The 23,881-nt window shown below is 33.1% G+C and overlaps 1 protein-coding gene across 1 annotated transcript in view; it reads left to right on the forward strand.

Moving 5' to 3' along the window:
• The window catches only part of VPS13B (vacuolar protein sorting 13 homolog B), an 829,147-nt gene that overhangs the window by 397,150 nt on the left and 408,116 nt on the right, over positions 1-23,881 (forward strand). The window contains exon 23 of the mRNA XM_037730112.1: positions 4,697-4,931. Within this exon, the coding sequence (XP_037586040.1) occupies positions 4,697-4,931 (235 nt within the window). The remainder of the gene's footprint in view (positions 1-4,696; positions 4,932-23,881) is intronic.

The raw sequence follows: 23,881 nt of genomic DNA on the forward strand, positions 1-23,881 counted from the left end.
AATAATAATAATAATAATAAATAAAAATAAAAATAACAAAATAACAAAATGTATGAACTTTGGGGGACTTTTAACAGTAGATTAGCATAAGTCACCTATTCTTTCCAAGTTTTCTGAACCTGCTCATTAGCAAAGATTCTATTAAAGCTACGTTTTTATTCCAGAAGCACATAATTGGCAATAGTATGCAGTTGATGAAATAGAAATGTGCTGACTAGAATTTACTCCTTTAGAGGAAGATAGTTCTCTGCTTATTGCCAGACCTAGCTTTTTTGTTTTATCATTACATTGAAGTTTGTCACGTTGTACTATGGCATTTACTAGCAATTTTCTTTTCTTCCTTCCTTCCTTTTTTTTTTGTACTCTCTGGAGTCTTCTGAGTGGACAGTGTAGTTTAATGGCATTTTTAATTTCAGCACCAAGCATTCTGGTCTCTTTCTGTTGGTAATAATGCTCTGTTACTCCCTTTGGAAGCTGCTTCCCACATTCTGTGTTATTTGGATGAGAGTGTCAGTCAAGTGTCTCAAGCAGCATAAGCCAGTTAAGCTGAGCCAGGTGAATTATTTTTTCTAGGAAGTTACATCGAGAGCATGACTAGTGATGAAAAAAAATCATACTGCTTGATGTCCTCGTGTCCAGCAAACTCCTTGGCCTTTATCTTCAGGATTAAATAGGAATAGACATTTTAGGCCCGAGAGATCAATTATTAATCGTGCCAATTATAAAAGTAAGATTTTTATATTTAATCCTTATATCTTTCACAAAGGCTCACATTCTTATTTATAGGCACTGAACAAGTGACAGCTATTACATGGTAGTTTGTTAGGAGGAAGTCTGGAATTCAAATCTAGGAATTTTTAATGTCTTCCCTTGACAAGATTTTTATGGAAAAAGTGTGAAGATTTATAACTAACTTATTCTGGAAATGTTGACAACCAAGACAAACAGCTATAGGCTTTTAATCTATGGCCCCAAATCGGGTATATTTAAAGTTCTGCATATGATGATATAAAAAATATTTTCATGATGCACTGAAAATTTATCAAATAGGAAAGCTGTGATTTGGGTGATAGTTTATATATTTGTTGTAGTGCAAATGGAATACTACCTATTTTGGTGGACCCTGTAAACATAGATAGTGAAACTGTAAGCAACAGCATTTGAAAAGTAAATGCACTGTGAACATATTTTATAAATCTATGGCGACTAATAATAAATGGGATCTCTCATACAGGAGAGACTTGCTGTTACTTATTGATTTTATTTCTTTAGCAAACATTTAGGCAACACTTACTATATTAAATATATATACAATGATATAATTTCCCTCATTTACAGATGGGGAAACTGAAGTCATAGAGAGATGAAATAACTTGTCAAAGATCCCACAGCTGAATTGAATTCATCTCGTTAACAAATCAGTTTTATTTATCACCTTAAAGGTTGCTGCTGGAATGAAATGATGAACAATATGCATGAAGCAATTATTTTCACCACTGTCTCTGATCAAAATAATTGTTTCTACTTATATAACAATTATTTATTGAGTACATACTACATGTACTACTTACAATGTACAGAAACTATATAGTGAACAAAATAGGCAAGTGTTTGACTTCATAAAGCTTATGTTCTAGTGAGAATTCTGTTAGGATATTAATACTTGAAAGTGATCTTATTTTAAGCTTTTTTAGGGCTGGGACTATGTCTTTTGTCTCCGTATCCCTAACTTCCAGGTCAGTTTGTGATAGATATTAGAGAGTACATGAATAAAAGAAAAAGTAAATGAAATACAACCTACAATGTTTCTTTATTTTTGTTTTTTATTTGAAACTGTTTCCTGAAGAGTAACATATATTTATATAGAGAACATTTGATTCTGAAGAAATTATGCAAAATATAATTATCATTACATTTTCAAGTTTTAAATATATTATTTGGGAATAGGAAATAGTAATGTTATTGAAAAGGCAAGAAAATGTGGTACAACATTTCAAAACATTTATCTATAAAGTGCTTTATATGATGGGCAGTAGTTAATTAGGATTTTCAGATGAATGGGTAAATAAAATCTATCTTAGTCTCTACTTTTTAACTGACTTGGGATCATGATTATAGAGCACTGAAAGAGAAAAATCTAAGTTTCCCAAACCTCACATATAGGGGCAGGGACATACAAAGGCATATATCTTACAAATAACATAAACTAGAATCTTCAGGGAAAAAAATGCATTGTAATCATTTTGTTTATTAAAATAAGAATAACAAATAATTTTTACTTTATTGGTGTATCTTCAGTATATGTTACTTAGATATGTAGCCCTTGACCTAGTAGGAATCAAAATAGAGGTAGTTCTACTTCAAGAATCTGTAATAATCCCTTCACTTTAACACATGAATGTGTTCAATATTGGCAAAAGAACACGTTGCTACCAAAACTGAAACAAGATCCTTGAAACAGAAAGGATGTTGCCATGGAAAAATGAAGTAACACTCAGTGCAGCTGTGATGCATTCATGAATAGGATATTTTTTTAAAAGATCATTTGTGTTTGGCGTGGCTCAGAGGGTCCCAACCAGATGGTTTCCATGAACATGATCTGACCCCCAGCTTGAGGACTTCTTACTGGCAGATTACTTCATTTTCTTTCCCTCAGATTGTCAGATCCTTACATTAATTCAAAATTTACTGCTGCAGATTTATATTCAGTAATATAAATCACTCAACATTTTACATTAAAACCACAATTTTATACATAAAGTTTAACAGTTATTTTAAAAGTGTAAAAAGATTTATGTGATAGCTTTAGTATATATAATAGATATAATATCATAATTTTGAGTAATTTTAATTATATGATTCTTATCATTAAAGGAATTCTCACAACATATATCATATTTTAGAAAGTTGATTTTAGAGTTGTTATGTATCTGATGCTACTATACTGTTGATTCTATTTGCATTGCTCACATTGTTTATACTTGATGGAATAATTGAGCTTTAAATTAGTGAAATTTTATGTTTTATGATTTTGGAAATTTTGGCATGATTTAAATTTGCTCCTAAGGACATGTGTGCATATATTTGTGTATGATAACATATTAAACTAATTACTGCACACTTTTGAAAGCATTTTTCAACATAGTATCAATACCTGCATAAAGTGTTAAATATTGACACTTCATATTTTGACATTTTAACCTGAATTAATAAAGGATATGCTCTTAATGTGCCATTTTAAATTGTGCAACTGAAAATTACTGATGAATTATGTTAAACATTTTAAAGCATAACTGTAACTTACCTGAGACAATATAGATTTCTATTTCAAAATAAATAAAACATGTCATGATTTTAAATCAATAAACTACTTAACACACATGTACTTTAATCTGCAGGATAAGATTTTAGAACTAAAATGAGTTTATGCTTCATGAACCAATACACTTATTTTTGCAAAATTTTATCTGTATTTTTCTTCACTGAATTCATCAGTTTGTCCATGCCCCAAAATGTGAAGCAAAGACAAACAGGCTTGTTTATTTATAGGTTGGCAAATTTTTTATCTAGGAATTCTAAACCTGTTACATATCATCATGCTGTCACCAGAGTAGTGTATTAGCCTCAAGAGAAGAGATATTGCTATTATCTTTTTAAAATGTAGTCTTTTTCTAATATAGTTTCTTTGAATATCCAAGAATTTATGAATTTTAAAAAAATTGTTTTTATCACACCTTCAGATAACATCTTTGAATAACAAATATTTTGTAGGAAATTAACCAATATAGTTTGTATTTTGTCAATAACTTAAGTATCGTAGGCTGTTGGAGCAATTTAATAATGAAGTACACAGTATTAATATGTAGGCACCACTAAGACAAATAGACTTTAATCTACATTGCTTCTGACTTAAGAAGTTATGATGAATTTATTTTTGGGGTTGGGCTTACTTTATCTCTTTATCTTAATCTCTAAGGGGCTGGCAACTTAATGTAACTCCAGTGGGGATAGGAGAGCATTAAGATAATACGTGAAATTACAATTTAGGTAATTTGAAGAAGGAAGAAAGGAAGAAATAATGCTCTGATTTTTAAGTCTTCTGATTTTGCCTATTCCCATGTATTTGTTTATATATAATATATCTGATATATTTATGTATACTTGAATCATTATATATAAAAAGCGAAACTATGTGATATAAACATGTTCTTTAATGGTTGTCTCATGTTATAAATTGAATGTTTTAAACTCTTTTTCTTATACTCTAGTCTGTAAAGTAAAAATGGAGAACTAAATTCACGTAAATATAGCCCTTTTTAAAAAAGTAACAGCAATAAAATGCTAGGTAGTTCTAGGCTTTATCTGATGTTAACAACATTTTCTAATCAACTGCAGAAGAAGGAGGGTTTTCTGATCTTCTTTTGCCAGCACACTTTCTAATTCAATCTTTTTTCTTGGAAAAGACTGTGAAAGGGCAGATATATTTTTATCTCTTGTCACTGGGCATTTTGTGTCAAGTTTATAACAAGAGTAAACAATACCTTTTCAAGTGTTTTTAATATTCATTAGTGAAAAGTCATAAAGACATAAATATGGAACATTTACTTTTTTGGTTGTTTATTCTGGTGAAGATATTAGGTGTTTGACAGTGTATTTAGTCTGATCCAAATATTTTAATTCTGCTTTTCTTTTCTAGCTTGAAGTACAATCTTGTTGTGTATTTATTCCAAATGAAAGTCTGCCTTCCCCAAGTACAATTGTATGTGGTGACATTCCTGGAACAGTAAGAAGTTGGTACCATGGACAGACCAGCATGCCAGGAACACTTGTCCTCTGTTTGCCTCAAATAAAGATTATTAGTGCTGGGCACAAGTATATGGAACCTCTGCAGGAGATCCCATTTGTTATCCCACGACCCATCCTTGAAGAAGGTATATTAAAAATTTTTTTTTCCTATGGTTAATGTTTTATATGGATTTTTTTGATTTTTTGATATCTTTAAATGTGTCAGTATATACAGAAATCAGTCTTCTCATTGAAAGATTTTCATGACCAAAGTAAATGAACTAAGTGATGCCATTTATTGCCATCCATATCTTTTAATCTCAGTCATATATTTACATATATGTTATCTATAAAAGATCATATGCAAAAGAATATAACTAAAATATAAACATAGGAAAAATTAACAGTAATAAAGTTGGTTTTGGATATTAGGCTGACCTAAAAATGATAAGTAGATTGATATTAATTTAAGGTACTTGATTTACGAATGTATATATTATATATAGATAATTGCATGAATATATTACTTATAGCAAGCATAATGTATTTTTAGATTTCTCATTTGTTTACACAAAGTAAATAATTATATGATGATTAGAGTCATGTTTCTTCTATATATACGTGATTTCTCATATTGCTGTGTTTTCAGTTATGAATTCATAACCTTTTGAACTTTGACATATTCATTTCAAACAAAATGTGAACCTGGAAAAGTTTTGAGTCACAAAGTAAATAATGTGAATATATATTTTAATAACAAGGCTGAAATTTTTGACAGTGCTAAACAGGTCAACACCTTGTTCATATTATTAGGATGTAAGTGTATGAGTCCTGATATCGTTGAAATTTCTACATACTGTCACTGAAAAGCAGACATAGCCTGTGTAATTTCTGACTTCTACTTTGATGTTGATTTCTCTCTCCTTTTCTCCGTACTATCTACTGAAATCTACTTTTCTTATATTTGTCAAAAGAAAGCATGATTTTACTCATACATTTTTAATCCTTAATAATATGAATACTCTTATATAATCATAGAATTTTAAAGTTAAAGGTAATGTTTTTAGAGTATATGGTCTTTTGTGACTGGTTTCTTTCATTCACCATAATATTTTAAAGATCAAAGCATGTTGTAGCAGTCTTTGTTGTTTTTATGGCTGAATAGTATTCCATCTTATGGATATACCAAGTTTTATTGATCCATTTATCAGATGATGGACAGTTGAGGTTGTTTTCACTTTTTGACTTTTATGAGCAATCCTGGTATAAACATTCTTTTATAGGGTTTTTTTTTTGTGGATTTGCTTTAATTTCTTTTAGCTATATGCCCCGGAGTAGAATTGTTGAATTGTGTGGTAACTAGGTTTGAGCTCTTCAGGAATTGCCAGACTGCCATCTAAACTGCATCATTTTACAATTCCACATCAATGTACAAAGGTTCTGATTTTTCCACATCTTTGTCACTATTTGTTATTATCTGCTTTGTTTCTTTTTCTTTTTTTGTTCTAGCCATCCTAGACAATAACCTCTTAAACTAGAGAGAACAATTAAAGTGTTTTTAAGAACTGTGTTGGTCAGGCAGAGAGTAAATAGATTGATTTGTACATCATTTAATACACTAAATACCCATCTTAATATTTATAAAACAGAAGTTTACTTTATGAAAATGGTGCTTATTTTTACTATAAAAATAATAAAAGTGGTGTGAGGTGGTATTTCATTGTAGTTTTGGTTTGCATTTCCCTAATAACTAATAATGTTGAGCTTATTTTCATGTGCTTGTTGGCTATTTGTATGTCTTCTTTAATATTTTCTTTCTTTTACTTTTTTTTTTTTTTTATGGGGTCTTTTTCTGTTGCCCAGGCTGAAATCCAGTAGTGTAATCATGGCTCACTGCAACCTTGAGCTCCTGAGCTCAATCGATACTCACACCTCCTGAGTACCTGGGACTACAGGCATACACCACCATACCTATCTAAATTAAAAATTTTTTTTGTAGCAATAGGATTTCACCATGTTTTGCAGGTTGGTCTCAAACTCCTGGGCTCAAGTGATCAGCCTCCAAAAGCACTGGGATTATAGGTGTGAGTCACAATGCCCAGCCTTATATTTTCTTTTATTCAAATCTGTTGCCCACTTTTTAGTTCAGTTACTTGCCACCTTAGAGTTGAGTTGTAAGAGTTCTTTATAATATTCTAGATACAAGACTCTTATAAGATACATGATTTGCAAATATCTTCTCCCATTTTATACACTGTCTTTCCACTTCCTTTGTCTTATAGACATTTGCAATTTTTATAAAAGTTGTATGATATGAATATCTATATTATAAATTTATATAATATAAATTGCTATTATATTTATAGTATAAACTTTGGCAGACTTCATCTCTACAAAAAATTTTAAATTTTTTTGTGGTGGCTAATCTAATTTTTAGATGTGGTGGCTAGCACCTATAGTCCTAGCTACATGGGAGGTTGAGGTGGGAGGATAGCTAGAGCCCAGGAGTTCCAGAATGCAGTGAGCTATGATTGTACCACTGCACTCCAGCCTAGGCAACAGAGCAAGACCTTGTCTCTGTAAATTAATTAACTAAATATATATAATACATGATATATATTTTGTAATATGTACTATTTTTATTATACTTATAAACCATATACGTAATTTTATTTTACATGATTATGTAAAGTATATAATATATAATGCAGAATTATGTAAAGTATATATATTATGTAATACATATATAAATGTAAACATAATGTAAAAAGTTTTCCTTTGCTGTATTGACAATTATTTTCTCACTATTCCTTTTTTTAATATTAGAAATTAATACCATTTCCACAAAGATTCAGTTTTAGAAATATTAAGATGCATATTTAATTTATTAAATGATATTGTAAATCAGTCTATTTACTTTCCACCTGAGCAACACAGTTCTTTTTTTTTTTTTTTTTTGAGACAGAGTTTCACTCTTGTTACCCAGGCTGGAGTGCAATGGCGCGATCTTGGCTCACCGCAACCTTAGCCTTCTGGGTTCAAGCGATTCTCCTGTCTCAGCCTCCTGAGTAGCTGGGACTACAGGCGTGTGCCACCATGCCCAGCTAATTTTTGTATTTTTAGTAGAGACGGGGTTTCACCATGTTGACCAGGATGGTCTTGATATCTTGACCTCGTGATCCACCCGCCTCGGCCTCCCAAAGTGCTGGGATTATAGGCGTGAGCCACCGCGCCCGGCCTGCAACACAGTTCTTAAAACACTTTAATCCTTTTCTCCAGATTGAGGTTATTGTTATATATTTTCTTCTATTTTTAAAGCGATATTATTTTGTAATATAATTGCTTAGATTTGGCACATACAGGACTAATGCAGAAGTTGGAAAACTTTCTCAATTAAGTGCCAGATATTAAATATTTTTGTTTCAGCAGCTATATGGTTTCTGTTTTAACTATTCAATCATGCTTTATAGTGCAGAGCAAAAGACAATACGTCAACACATTGGTATGACTGTGTTCCAATTTACAGAATCTGGTGGTTGGCTACATTTGGTCATGAGCCATATTTGCCTACCTATATTCTAGTGCTTTAGTAGTCATTCCTTTTCACAGTTCAGCCCTTCCTTCTTTCTCAGTTCATTTACTTCTGCCTGAAGTACATCCTCTAGAAGCTCTTTTTATGATAGTCTGATGTTAGCAAACTCTCAATTTTGTTTCTTTGCCTTTTTTTGAAAAAGATATTTTCTGGGTATGTAATTCCTTGTTTATAGTTATTTTCGCCCAGCTCATTGAAGGCTGTTGTGCTGATTCTTGCTTTTCATTGGCCTTTTAGGACATACAATGCCATTTCATGTTTCCTTGGAGGTAGTTTGTCCTTTTCCTCTGGCTTCTTTAAGGATCTTCTCAGTCTTTGTGTTTTAAAGTTTTAATATTGGAGTCTTAGGAGTTTGCAAGTTTTCTGGCATTGTCTATTCAGATATTACCTCTACTTCATTCTTTCCATACATGTGTTAGACTTTTTGCTTTTTTACTGTATTTTCCATGTTGCTTCTTTGCTTTTTCATATTTTCTCTCTTTGACTTGCTGGCCTGCATTCCAGTTAGTTTCTTTAATTAAGTTCTGCAGTTCATTAATTTTCTTTTCAGTTGTGTCTAATATTTTGTTAAAGTTGTTCTTTGAATTTTTCAATGTCAACTTTAATGAAAGTCTAACATAGAAAATGGTACAACACTAAGTATACAACTTGATACGTTTTTGTCAAATAAACTCATACATGTCGCTAGTACCTGAATAGAGATCAAGAATACTCCCAGTACCCAGAAGATCTTCTCTTGGGGGCAAATTGTGTTTGACATTTAAAATCATAAATTAGTTTTCTTATTTTTGAACTTCATAGCACTTTATTGAATTTAAAATTTTACATAGGATATTCTTTTAATCTTGATTCTATTTAAAACTCCTAATTTTTACTCATGTTTTCAAGGCTTCCTTTTATTTCTTTATACATGAAATATTTAACTTACGTGATTGTCTAATTCCTGCTGACTCTTGCCTACTGTACCTACTCAGCCTTGTTTATTCTTTTCTTTTCTGTGCTATTTATTTTCCTTAGAAATTTCTCTGTAGAAATTTTTTGAAGACTGGCCTGAAAGATTCCTCCTTTGCGGGCTTGAATTTACTTCTGACCTGTTGGCCGCACTGCTAGCTCAGAACCATTTGAAACAATTCTTGATAAAATGTTTTCTTCCCACTTAGATAATGAAAATTCAAGCTACAGCCTCTTAAGAGGGCTGGTTTGTGGTTGTGGGTTTTTCTCCCTCTATTCAAGGTTTCATTTTCTGGTAACGTTTGTGAGAGGATTATGTAAAGAAGGGAAGAACAGACAATTTTATTTCTACTTTACCTGTACATGAATAGTCTAGCCATTTGCATGCCAGCTTTATGTTTTATTATTTTCTGCACTATGAGTGGGCCTTAAGCTTTATCTTCAGCCAAACTTAAGTTGACTTCAGTTCAGTGTTGAAAACAGATGCTCAGTTTTAATCAACTTTGAAATGCCTTGGGCCATTTACTTTGCATACCTCTGTGTTTCTGGCTTCACTCAGTCCCTGGCTTTAATAATCCTTACTCTTTTTGGAAATTTATTAATAAGTTTAAGAAGATATCGTTTGCTGTGTATGTGCATGCATGTGTATATGTGTAAAACACTATATAAATTTCATTCATAGTATGTATCACATATAAATATTGTTCAAATACAGTGTATTCATTTTTTTTAGGAGAGGGATCATTCAAGGCACTAAGTCTACCGTGTTGCTGTAAATAGATTACCTGAGTGATGTTTTATAAAGAAGATGTGACACTATATTATACTCTGTCTTTTCAAATGATTTTGTAAAAGAACTGATATATAGTGCCCATCATTCTTTATACCTTCAGTACTCATTTAAAATCTCTCTTATTTCTATAAAACTCTTACCAACATACACTGCTTGTCTTTTTCATATGATAAATTATTTTATTTTCATCTTGTTTTTCACATACATCAGGAATGACTTAGGAACTGCAGAAGTCTCCATCTTTAAAGCATAAGATGCTATTATATTCTCAGGTTTTTTTTTCTGCTAGAACTGAGATGGAAACTTAGTTTATTTTGTACTTAAAAAAAAAAAAATCACATGCCAGATGGAGAGGGCTTGAATCAAATAGAAATTTCCAGTCTATTTTTCATACTCCCTAAGAGAATATAGAGTCACTGCGTAATCAACATTGAAACATAAAGTAGAAACAACTTTTTAACCATATGGTTATTCTCATTGGCCAAACCTACTCTGAGGAAAAGAGATTATTTCAAGACATTTAATTCCTCGTTTGGTCTTAAAAAACTGTAGAAATTCATGTCTTATGAATAACCATAAATTTCTTTTTTTCTGCATTTAAAATGGTGTTTATAAAAATGTTTGGATATAAGCCTTTGATGCATACATGTTAAGAAAAATTTATTCTTTGTCTCTACACATGTCCCCAGATAGAAAACTAATTTGGAAGTTTATTTACTCATTTTCCAATTTTCAAACAGCCCTTTTGGTTTCAGTGTCATGTCTGTATTCTCTTTTTCAATCTTTCTTGAGTATTGGGACTGATGGCGTGAATTAGACTGTTCTTTTATAGCTTCCCCCTCTGGTCCTCAGTCATTTGCTATTTACACACATTCCATCTTTAAAAAATATGTGATATATTGCATCAGCTGTCAATTCCTCTCTTATTCTCACTAGTCCTTTTTGATTTATAATGCTTTTTTTCCTTTGCATTGTCATTTTGTTGGTTTCAGAATGTAGATAACATTCAGCCATTTATGTTCAAGCAGCTATGGGATGTCTAAATCCATGCCGCCTCCTATTATACCCCTTTCCTGTCTACTTCTCTGATACTACTGTTTTATCTTTAGCTCATTTTTGTTCAGTAAATGATTTTTTATAAGTATAGAGGATGGATTGGGGGGAATCGGAGAAAGTAGGAAAACTGGAGGCAAGATTAAATATTCCAGGTAGCTACTATAGCTTAGAAGAAATGATTGTTAGAACCAGGGCAGTGGTAAGAGATACTGGGACAGAGTAAAGAAATGTTTAAAAGGTTGCCAAAAACTGTCCAAACTTAATGACTGGATTAGATATAGATAAGAAGGAGAGAAAAAAATCTGTAGAATAACTCCATCTGCTAGCTTAGACGTCTGTGTACACATTTATATACTTAATATTATGGTTAGGAATAAAGAAAGAGAGCCAGTTTTTGGTGTCCAGGGTGGGATGGATGAATTTAGTTTGGTCCACATGGTAAAGTATCCATGGGACATTCAAGTAAATAAATCTGATGAGCTGCTGCATATATGGATCTAGAACTCAAAAGAGGGATCATACTTAGAGACACAAAATGACCACGAGGAAAACATGAAAAAAGATGGGATTATCCAAAGTTACTTATACAGTGACATATGAAGTGGGATCTACATATAACCAGGCGGGGAACACTAATGTTATGGGATGAGAAAGAAAGGAATAATTTGTGATGGAACTATCAATAGAAGGTCAAGTAAGTAGAGGAAGAACCTTGAGGCAATAGTCATATGGAAGACAGAGGATTGGATCATTTATAAATGTAGCCAATAAAATAAGGACTAAATACTATAAATAAGATTTGATAATTTTAGGTAATTGGTTTCTTTTATCACAATATTTTCAGAAGAATAATTTTAATACCAGTCAGTGATGGTGGCTTGAGGACTGAAAGGAAATGAAGAACTGATTTAATAAATATTATTTGAAAAATGACAGGAGAAAAAGGATGGGTACCTTGATGTATATATACCTTGATATTCTTTGGTTGCAGGGAAAAAATCAAGTCAGGATAACTAAAGAAAAATGAAACTTAATGATTCATTGTCTATATACTATTATAGAAGACAGCTTTCACTTTTAGTTAAAATTTTAATATTATTCCCACCATTTGACTCTGAAGGTTATGAAGACCATGTGTTCAGTTAAAAATTTCTTTATCTTTTTTTTACTTGTCCTCATAACTCCTGAGAAATTATTTTTCTCCATCTTTAGCATTGCTTGGTTATCATTCTGGGATTCCAGACTTCTATTAAATTTGCAATTCTTTGAAACCAGTTATTTAGATTCATGATGAAATAGACCACAAAGAACAGATTTTTGGGGCCGGGCATAGTGACTCACGCCTCACTTTGGGAGACCAAGGCAGGTGGCTCATGAGGTGAGAAGTTTGAAGGCCTGACCAACATGGTGAAACCCCATCTCTACTAAAAATGAAAAAATTAGCCAGGCATGGTGGCACACACCTGTAATCCCTGCTACTTAGGAGGCTGAGGCAGGAGTGATTGCTTGAACCCGGGAGGCAGAGGTTACAGTGAGCTGAGGTTGTGCCGTTGCACTCCAGCCTGTGTGACAGAGTAAGACTCTGTATTAAAAAAAAAACAAAACCCAGATTATTTTGTAACTAAGATTGTTTACTCAAACCTTTTATTTTTTATGGAAATATTTTGGTATATTGTATCTGTTAATATTTATCTGACTTTATAAGCAGAAAATATGATATAAAATTTAATCATTTAAAAAATACTCAGGATTGTAATTATGAATGGAATGAGAATAAATATAATAAAATGAGTCCTTTTTATTCACACCTAAAAGCTTTTTCATTATCCTGAGAAGTAGAAAAAAAGACATAAATTTGATTCCAGTAAGCCCTGAAACATAATCTACAACTTTGTAGGTAAGGGAGTTAGTTGCCACAGCATTCTAAGGGTATCTGTTCCTTTCTTTTAATTCCTAAAACCTAGACTCATACTTACTTCAACCATCTGTCCTCTCTATCCCACTCAGTCCTCCAGCTTTTTTTTGGATTTCTTTATCTTCCTAGATTCTCCATATTTGTCCTATTCATTCAACAAATACATATTAAGTACCTACCAAGTGGCTTGGTAGGTCACAGAGAATACAGATTTGAACAAGACAGATTGGTCCTTGCCATTTGATATTTTACAAGAGTAGTGCAATAAATAGTCGTTGGTTGAATCTTATTTATTACTGGCTATTGATATCTTTTCCTAAGGGTTATAGAGATTAAATGAAATATACATTACTTTAAACAGTGTCTGGTAAGTGCTCAGTAAAAACCATTATGTTTCTCAATATCTGCATAGGATTACCACATTCCATGGCCTGGTTTTCAATCTTTGCTGTTTCCCAGATACATTTTCCTTTCTTAGTCTCTTCTGTTGCCATGTTCCTGGAACCCTGTATGGTACTCTATCTCTAGACTTACAACTCTACTTCTTTTAATTTGCTTACGGAATCCACTCACAAAGGAGTATTAAAGAATAAAGTAGAGTTTGCTGAAGATGTACTACCACAGGGAAGAGGTGGTACCAGTGTACCCTATATCAAACAGTTTTTAAAGTGGCTGTTAGTCTCTTAGACATGTTTGTATATCACAGTACTATGTGGCAATTTTCTCCTCCTCTTTTATCTCTTGACCAAAGTAATTTCAAATTCCTCTCCTTTTGTCATGCAGAGTAATTTATTTATTTTTGTGTGCAATCCTTTTCATGGTTTCCTTTCAACCTGAGGGTACATTTTAAAATCCTTAACATGACCAAGACCCTGTGTGAGTTGGCCCTGCCCACCTCTCCAGTTGTACTTTCTGCTGCACTCTCTGCTGCTTGCTTTGCCCAACTCCAGCCCCAGTAGCTTTTCTGTGTTCTTGGAACAAGCAAGACCCTGTCCTATCACAGTGTCTCAGCATATGACTTCCTCCTTCCCAGTCTGTTCTCTAGGTGTCTTTCTCCTTCTCCTCCTTCAGGCTTTAGGGTATTTCATTTATCAGATCCCTCAACTCTGTGCTTTCTTTGTATTCCAGTCATCACTTTCACAAACTTTAGCCTAATTTTAACTATTTTTTAATCAGTATCTGATTCCCCTACTAGGGTGAAAAGAGCAGGAGGCACACCTATCTTGTTCATTGCTTTATTGCCATTATCTAGCACAATACATGCCACAGAAGCTCACTGCACATTCTCAGGCAACGTGAAGTTTTCAGACTATTCATAATAAATAATTGTTGGCTACTATAAGGGAGGAAGAACTTAAGAAATTAAAAAGTTAACTTCTAACTTATCTTAAGATCCATAAACAATTGAAAAATAATTCCTGGTCTTTACAAAAGGGAAAAAAAAGAAAAGAAAAAAAAGCATTACGTAGATGATTAATAGGATGAACAAAAAGAGTTCTCTACAGATTTGAGGTTCTTTCTATACTGAACTTGGACTTCTAAAGTTCAAAATGAGGAACTGTTTGCTGAAATGTGTCATCTGATTTCAATTGCTGTGGAAAGGGAGAGATGATCTCTAATATATCCAGCTCCAATTTGTGTAGGGTGTTTGGGTCAAAATCAACATCTTGAGTTTCATTAGGGAGCACTTGCAGTGAGCCTTGCAGATGTAATTTGCTACATCCAGCCAACACCTCTGAGCAGATGGGTTTCTACACAATGCCTAGTAGAGGTTTGTTTTTTCTTCTTTGACTGAGTTGCCTGTGACTTTAATAAAATATTTTGACAGAAATGGAATATTGAGATCATTTATAAATTAAAACTTTGCTGTTGTTGGATTTAGTGAGTTTTAATAGAAACTGATGTGAAAATTATTTAGCATCTGTGAAAAGCACGGGGGCTGTTTTTCAATGTAATTCTTGTTTACCTTAGTGGTTTATATGTATTGTTCCATTCTAGGTTTTTTAAGTCATAGTTTTATAATCATAATTACCACTTGTTCTGAAAGATGGTGATGTACTGTTACAATTATTATCTTTCCAGTTTCACTTAGTGTATTTGATTTTAATCCTCAAACCGTGTATGTAAATAGGATACCCTGGGGAGAAAAGTAAGCTCAGGAGCTAACTACAAATTTGTTTTTGTTGATGTTTTAAAATAAATTTATTGGGAACAATCATGTATGTATTACTAGTAAAATTAAGCTGTTGAACTACCTACATATACTTAATATAATTGCTGTAGATATTATTCTTCTCACATTCAGTCTTCTTCATCATTTATTTAGTTACAGATTCTATAGCTTTTAAAGACTAGAAAGGAACCGTGTCCTATTTATTCCTTGCTTATCAATTTTCCATTTCCCAATCTCCTGCTTCTCCCCACCACACTTATTTTAAAAACCAAACCAATATGGCAGATCTAATATGCTGCCATATTTTTCCTGATCACATTTTTAGGCCTTATTTTTTTAAAGCAGTTTGAGGTTCATAGCAAAATTGAGAGGAAGGGACAGAAATAGCTCATATATCCCCTGATCCTACACATGCACATCCTCTCCAGTTTGGTACATTTGTTACAACTGATGAACCTACAGGGACACATCTTATCACCCAAAATCTATAGTTTACTAGAGGATTCACTCTGGGTATTGCACATTCTATGGTCTTGGAGAAATATATAATGACATGTATCTGTCATTAGAGTATCATGCATATTTTTACTGTACCCCTAAAACCCTCTGTGCTCCACATACTTATTTCTCAGCCCCTGTAAACACTGATCTTTTCCCTGTCTCCATAGCTTTGCCTTTTTAAGAATATCATATAGTTGGCATCAAACAGTATATAACATTTTCATATGGGCTTTTTTGACATAGTAATATGCATTTTTGCTTCTCTCATGTCTTTTCATGGCTTGATAGCTTTTATTATTTTGAGACATGGTCTCACTCTGTCACCTAGGCTACAGTGCAGTGGCATGATCATAGCTCACTGCAGCCTCAAAGTCCTGTGCTCAAGTGATCCTCCTGAGGAGGACTATTTGCCACCTCACCCATCTACATTTTTTTGTTTTTATATTTTTGTAGAGACAGGATCTTGCTGTGTTGCATAGGCTGGTCCCTAACTCCTGGTCTCAGGTGATCCTCCCACCTTGGCCTCCTAAAACACTGGGATTACAGGTGTGAGCAATTGCATCTGACCGATAGCTCATTTCTGTTCTGCTAATATTTAATTGTCTGATAAATATACCACAGTTTATCCATTCGTGTGTGAAGAGATATCTTGGTTGCTTCCAAGTGTTGGCAATTTTAAATAAAGCCACCATATGCCTCTAGGTGCAGGTTTTTGTGTGGACCTGTATTTCCAGCTTGTTTTGATAAATACCAAGGTACTTGCATGATTGTTGCATCGTATGGTAAAAATGTTTAGTTTTGTAAGATACAACCAAACTGTCTTGAAAGCAGTCATACAATTTTGCATTCTCACCAACAATGAATATGAATTCCTGTTGTTCCACATACTCACTAGTGTTTGGTGTTCTGAATGTTGGCTATTTTAATAGATATGTAGTGGTATCTAAATGCTGTTTAAATTTAGACATGTTCTATGAAGCATCTTTTCATATGCTTATTTGACATCTGTGTATCTTTATTGGTTGAAGGGTCTGTTAAGGTTTTTGGCCCATTTAAAAAAATAGACTGTTATTGTTGAGTTTTAAGAGTTCTTTGTATATTTTGGGTAGCAGTCCTCTATCAGATGTTTTGGCAAATATTTTCTTTCCCAGTTTTGCATTTCTTTTTGTTGTCTTGAGGTGTTTTTGTTTGCAGAAATTTTTAATTTTAGTAAAGTCCAGCTTATCAGTTCTTTCTTTAATGGATCAGGCATTTGGTGTTAGATATAAAAAGTCATAAAAAAGTCAGGGTTATGTAGATTTCCTCTTGTTACCCTCTAAGAGTTTTATAGTTTTGTGTTTTACTTTAGGTCTTGTATTAGTTTGTTCTTGCATTGCTATAAAGAAATACCAGAGACTGGGTAATTTATAAAGAAAAGAGGTTTAATTGGCTCACAGTTCTACAGCCTATATAGGAAGCATGGTGGCATCTGCTTGGCTTCTTGAGAGGCCTCAGGAAACTTACAATTATGGCGGAAGACAAAGGGATTTGTCTTTGAGTAAGCACTTCACATGGCTGGAGCAGGAGGAAGAGAGGGAGGGTTGAGGGAGGTTTTACACACTTTTAAACAGCCAGCTCTTATTGAAGTATAATTTATGTATCGTAACATTAACCCTTGCAAGTGTACAATCTGTGATTTTTGTTAAATTTTTAAAGATGTATAACTATCACCATAATTCAGTTTTACAACATTTCCGTTATCCCCAAAATTTTCTTGTGTCTATTTGTACTTGATCCCTGTTGCTACCTACAGCCGTAGGCAACCCTGGTCTGCTTTCTGTCCCTATACATTAGCCTTTTCTGGACATTTAAATATACCGCAATCACACAATGTATAGTCTTTTGCATCTGGCTTCTTTCACTTAGTGTAACATTTTGGTGTTCTTCTATGATGTAGCATGAATCAGTGAACAATGAACAAACTACTGTTCCATTTTATTGCTGAGGAGGATTCCGTTGTATGATTATGCTACATTTTATTTTTATTTTATTTTATTTTATTTTTGAGACGGAGTTTCGCTCGTTACCCAGGCTGGAGTGCAATGGCGCGATCTCGGCTCACCGCGACCTCCGCCTCCTGGGTTCAAGCAATTCTCCTGCCTCAGCCTTCCGAGTAGCTGGGACTACAGGTGTGCGCCACCATGCCCAGCTAATTTTTGTATTTTTAGTAGAGACAGGGTTTCACCATGTTGACCAGGATGGTCTCGATCTCTTGACCTCGTGATCCACCCGTCTCGGCCTCCCAAAGTGCTGGGATTACAAGCATGAGCCACCGCGCCCGGCCTATGCTACATTTTATTTATTAATTCACCAGTTGATATATACTTCTACTTTTTGCCTATAGTGAATAATGTTGTATGGACAAATATTGTAATTGATCATTGTTAGAGCCTTTAGAGTGGAATTATTGGATTGAATGGTAAATTTATGTTGAACGGTTCAAGCAACTGCCAAATCACTTTCTAAGTGGTTATACCATTTTATGTTCTTACGATCGATTTGTAAGTATACTTTCTACATATACTTACCAACAGTTGGTATTTTATATAAAAATATAAAAAGAGAATGCTGGAGTTTTTGTAGGACTTGATTTTAATTTGCAGGCCAAGTGGGAAAATTTGCTATCTTGACACTATTGAGTCTTTGGATCTATGGACATGGAATGTTTATTTATTTAATTCTTCAGAAATGTTTTGCAGATTTCAGTGTACAAGTTGTATACTTCTTTTGTTACATTTATTCCTATGTATTTTCTTTGATGCTATTGTGATGGAATTTTTTTTTATTTTTCTTTTTGTGTTTCTTATTCCTGGTATATAAAAATACAGTTGAATTTTATGTATTTTTCTTGTATCCTGAGACCTTGCTGAACTACAGTTCACTAGTTCTAGTTGCCTTTACAACTAGAACAATTTGTATATTGGAACTATATTAATCATGCCATATGTATTAAAATCATGTTACCTGTGAATAAAGACAGTTTTACTTTTTTCTTCAGAATCTCTTGTGTAATTTTGCATAGAAATTATGACAGCAGACATCCTAGCCTTGTTCCCAATCCTAAAGGGAAAGCATTCAGTCTTTCTCCGTTAAGTATAATGGTAGTTGTGTGTTGTTCAGAGATGCCCATTATCGTTTTAAGAATGATCCATTTTATTCTTAGCTTATTGAGATCATTTATTTATTTATTTATTTAGAGATAGAGTCTTACTCTGTTGCCTAGGCTGGAGTGCAGTGGTGCAGCATTGTCTCACTGCAACCTCTGCCCCCCAAGTTTAAGCTATTCTCATGCCTCAGCTTCCTGAGTAGCTGGGATTACAGGTGTGCACCACCATGCCCAGCTAATTTTTGTATTTTTATTAGAGACAAAGTTTCAACATGTTGGCCAGGTTGGTTTTGAACTCCTGACCTCAAGTGATCTGCTCACCTCAGTCTCCCAAAGTGCTGGTATTACAGGTTTGAGCCCCCATGCCAGCCAGGTTATTGAGACTTTTTAAAAAATAGTGAATTGCTTAGTGATTTTTTAAAAATGTTTTTATGAATTTATTGACATCATGTGGTTTCTATACTTTATGCTGTTAATATTGTGTATTACATTAACAAATTTATACAATTAATTTTTATATATAATTAATAATGTGAATGTAGTATTTGTCAGATATATCCCATTTGGTCATAGGGTGTTATCTTTTTATGTGGTGCTGGATACAATTTGCTAAATTTTTATTTTTATTATATATATATATATATATATATATATATTTAATTGCACTTTAGGTTCTGGGGTACATGTGCAGAACATGCAGGATTGTTGCATAGGTACCTACATGGCAAGTTTTTAAAGGATTTCTATATCAATGTTTATTAAGGGGTTTTAGTCTGTAGATTTCTTGTAGTGACTTGCCTGTTTTTCATATCAATTTAATGCTAGCCTCAAAGAATGAGTTGGGGAATCTTTCATTCTGCCCTGTTATTGGAAGCGTGTATGAGGGATTGACATTTTTTTCCTTAAATGCTTGATAGAGTTTACCAGTCGAGCCATGTATAATTGGTAGGACTTTTTTTGATGGAAAATTTTTAAATTAACAATTTATTTATTGTTATAGGTCTATACAGATTTTCTTCCTTCTTTAGTCAGTTATGGTAATTTGTATCATTCTTTCTTTTTTTTTTTTCTTTTGAGATGGAATCTCGCTCTGTCTCCCAGGCTGGAGTGCAGTGGTCTCAGCTCACTGCAATCTCTGCTCACTGCAATGTCTGCCTTCCAGGTTCAAGCTATTCTGCCTCAGCCTCCCGAGTAGCTGAGATTGCAAATGCCCACCAGCAAGCCTGGCCAAGTTTTGTATTTTTAGTAGAGATGGGTTTTCATCGTGTTGGTCAGGCTGGTCTCAAAACTCCGGACCTCAGGTGATCCACCTGCTTTGGCCTCCCAAAGTGCCGGGATTACAGGCCTGAGCCATGGTGCCCGGCGAGTAATTTGTGTCTTTGTATAAAGTTATGTATTTATCTTGAGTTAGCTAATTTGTTGGCATAAAGCTGTTCTTAATATCCCTTTTTCATCTCTTTTAATTTTTGAAGAGTTAATAATGATATTCTTTCTTTCATTCCTCATTTTGGTAATTGTGACTTATTCCCTTTTTTCTGGGTTAGTTAAGCTAAAAGATTGTCATTTTGATAATCTATTAGAAATAACTTTTATTTTAATTGATCTTTTTCTGTTATTTTTCTGTTTTGCATTTCATTGATTTCAGCTTTAATCTTTATTACTTTCTTTTTTACTAGCTTCATGTTTTATCTTATTTGTCATCTTAAGGCTAAAACTTAGATTAGTGATTTTAGAAATTTATTCCTGTATGATGTGGGCATTTAATGCTATAAATATCTCTTTAGGCACTACTTAAACTGCATCTCAGAAATTGTGATATGTTTACAGTTTTTATTTTCTTTAAATTATTTTGTTATTTTCCTTATGATTTCTTCTTTCGGCCCTGGGTTATTTAGAAATGGGTTAACTTCCAAATATTTCACAATTTAATAGATTTTTTTGTTGTTGCTTATTTCTAATCTAATTCCATTGTGGTCAAATAATATACTTTATATGATTTTCATTTTGTTTAAATTTATCAAGACTTCTTTTATAGTCTAGCATATGGTCTTTTTGGGAGATTGCTGCGTAGGCGCTTGAATGTGTATTCTGTAGTTCTTGGCTGCAGCATTCTATTAATATATATGCCAGTTAGATTGAGTTGGTTGATAATCCTGTTCATTTCTTCTTTAGCCTTATTGAGTTTCTGTGTAGTTATTCAATCAGTTTTGGAGAGTGGGGTATTGAAATATTCAAATGTTATTTTTTAGTTGTCTATTTTATCATTTAAATTCTGTTCAGTTTTTAGTTCATGTACAGCCATGAGTCACTTAACAATCTATTCTCAGAAATGCATGATTATGCAATTTTGTTGTTGTGCAAACGAACATCATAGAATATGCTCATACAACCCTAGATAGCATAGGCTACTATACATCTAGGCTATAGCCCATCTTTGGTATAACATATTACTCTTAAGCCACAAACATGTACAGAATGGAACTGTACTGATAACTGTAGGCAATTGTAAGTTTTGGTATTAATTGTTAATAATGGTAAGTATTTTTTTTTATCTCAAACATATCTAAACATAGAAAGGTACAATAGAAGTATGGTTTTAGAATCTTATTGGATCATCTTGTTTATGCAGTCTGTCATTACTAATATGTAGCACCTGATGTATTTTGAGATTCTGTTGTTAGATGCATATGTACCTGTAATTTTAGGTTTTTCTAAAAAGTTGACCCTGTTTATTATTATGAAATATCCCTCTGTCTCTATAACACTTATTGTCTTAAATCAGTTTTTAACTGTTATTAATTAAAGCTACTTCAGCTTTCTTGTGTTTACAGTTTAATGGTATATCTTTTTTCATCTTTTTACTTTAAACCTAGTTTCGGTTTTGAATGAAACTATTTCAAAACAGTATTTTGTTAATCTTGCTATTTAGTGCAATCTGACACCCTCTGATTTTAAAATGGGGTTTTTATCATTTCCATTTAATGAAATAATGATATATTTGAACTCACTTGATAATTTGCTGTTTGTTTTCTGTTTCTCCTGTCTCTTTTGTTACTCTGTTCCTCTTTTAGCATTTTATTTGCTTTATATCTGTATTTTAGTGTACCATTTCATTTTCTCTGTTCATTTTTTTTTTACTATGTATATTTTTAATGGTGGCTCTGGGAACCATATTGTGATATGAATTTATCACATTCTACCTCAGTTAAACTCCTAACTTAATTCTGGTAAATTATGGAAAATTTGTTCTTATATCTAGTCTTTATCCCCCTGTATTGACCCATGTATTATATCTACATGTAACATAACCCAATGATACAGTGTTATAATTATTGCTGTATATATTCAGTAGTATTTTCAAGTACTTAAGAAGTGACAAATACTCTATCTATAGAGTCTTTCATATAACCCACGTATGTGTCATATCCATTTCTTTCTGTACATTGGAGGTAACACCTGAAAGATTGAAGGACAAGATATTTATTGTAAGGAAGGTCTGCCACCATTGAATTACTGAGCGCTTGTTTATGAGAGAAGCTCATTGTTTCACTTTTAGTTTCAAAGGGTAGTTTTGCTGGATATAAAATTATTGATTGACTTTTTTTTTTTTCTTCCTTGATAGTGTTATCAGTTTTCATTGATAGTGTTGCTGAGTGTGGACATTGTTCAACACTCTAAATTGTTCCCCTCTCTTTGATCATGGCAGCAATGCTACCATTCCTAATAGCCTGCCTTGTGCAGCAGAACCCTCTGTGGTAGAGATAGAAATGGCCTCATGCAAGAACATCACAGATTCTCACTCTTCTTATCCAAAGTTCAACAGTTCTACAAGCATAAATGCTTTTCTCCTAATTTCAATCCCAGAGTGCTGAAATGGTTATGATTTTTGTTAAGTGTTATATCAACTATATCCAGCTTTGCATTTATTTTTGGAAGGAATATTTTTAAAAACCTCCTTATTTGGCCATAACTACAAGTCTAACCCAAATCCTCTTCTTTTCTCAAGCTACTTCATATGTTACTAGTTTTCTGTTTTTGTTTTTTAATATTTAGCCTGGAAATGGTTGCATTTCACTGTCTCCTTAAATTGGCCCCATTATGAGTAAAGAAGTGCAATGTGTTGTGACTTACACAGAAAGAATTACTCATGACTGTTTTAAACAGAAGACAACTGTGAGGGTGATAGAGTTTATGCAATAAATAGCACAACTATGTAATTACATACTCTCTCAGATTTTCATTTTCATGAAACGAAGTTCACCTTTGAATCATTCCAACTCTTTGACATCTGAACTTTTCTTTTTACATTCCTGACAATATTTAGGAAAGATTACTTTCGACTTTCATTAATGATTTTGTAAGCTTTTCTAACTTCTTTAATGTCTTTCCATTCTTTATGGTAGCTATGATAAATTTTTTTTTACCAGTTTCTTTAAGGTTATCTAATTATTTTCCCTACTCAAGAGGCAACCTTCATACTACTTTAGTGGAAGTCAGTGAATGCATTGACAATTTCTCATCCAGACTGATCACATGCCTAATAAAGAGCCTTTGCAATTCCCCTAGAATTCCATTTCTCTTCCAAATAGTCCCACAGCTCGCTCTTGAAAGAATTTCCCTTTTTCAGAGAGGCCTTACTGGAGTATCTTAAAATCACACCACCATCAGCTAGTGTCCCATTGCCCTGCCAGTTGTTCTTCAGAGCTTTTATCAACACCAACATACTAAATATCATTTGATTAATAGTTCTTTTTTTTTTTTCAGCTTCTCAGGATTTTTATTTTTTTATTATTTTTCCCATTTATTTTATTGCATTTTAGGTTTTGGGATACATGTGAAGAACATGCAAAATTGTTGCATAGGTACACACGTGGCAGTGTGATTTGCTGCCTTCCTCCCCATCACCTGCATCTGACATTTCTCCCCTTGCTATCTCTCCCCAGCTCCCCACCCCCCACCATCCCTCCCCT

Source organism: Cebus imitator, unplaced genomic scaffold, assembly GCF_001604975.1.
Source record: "Cebus imitator isolate Cc_AM_T3 unplaced genomic scaffold, Cebus_imitator-1.0 Scaffold331, whole genome shotgun sequence".
Lineage (NCBI taxonomy): Eukaryota > Metazoa > Chordata > Mammalia > Primates > Cebidae > Cebus > Cebus imitator.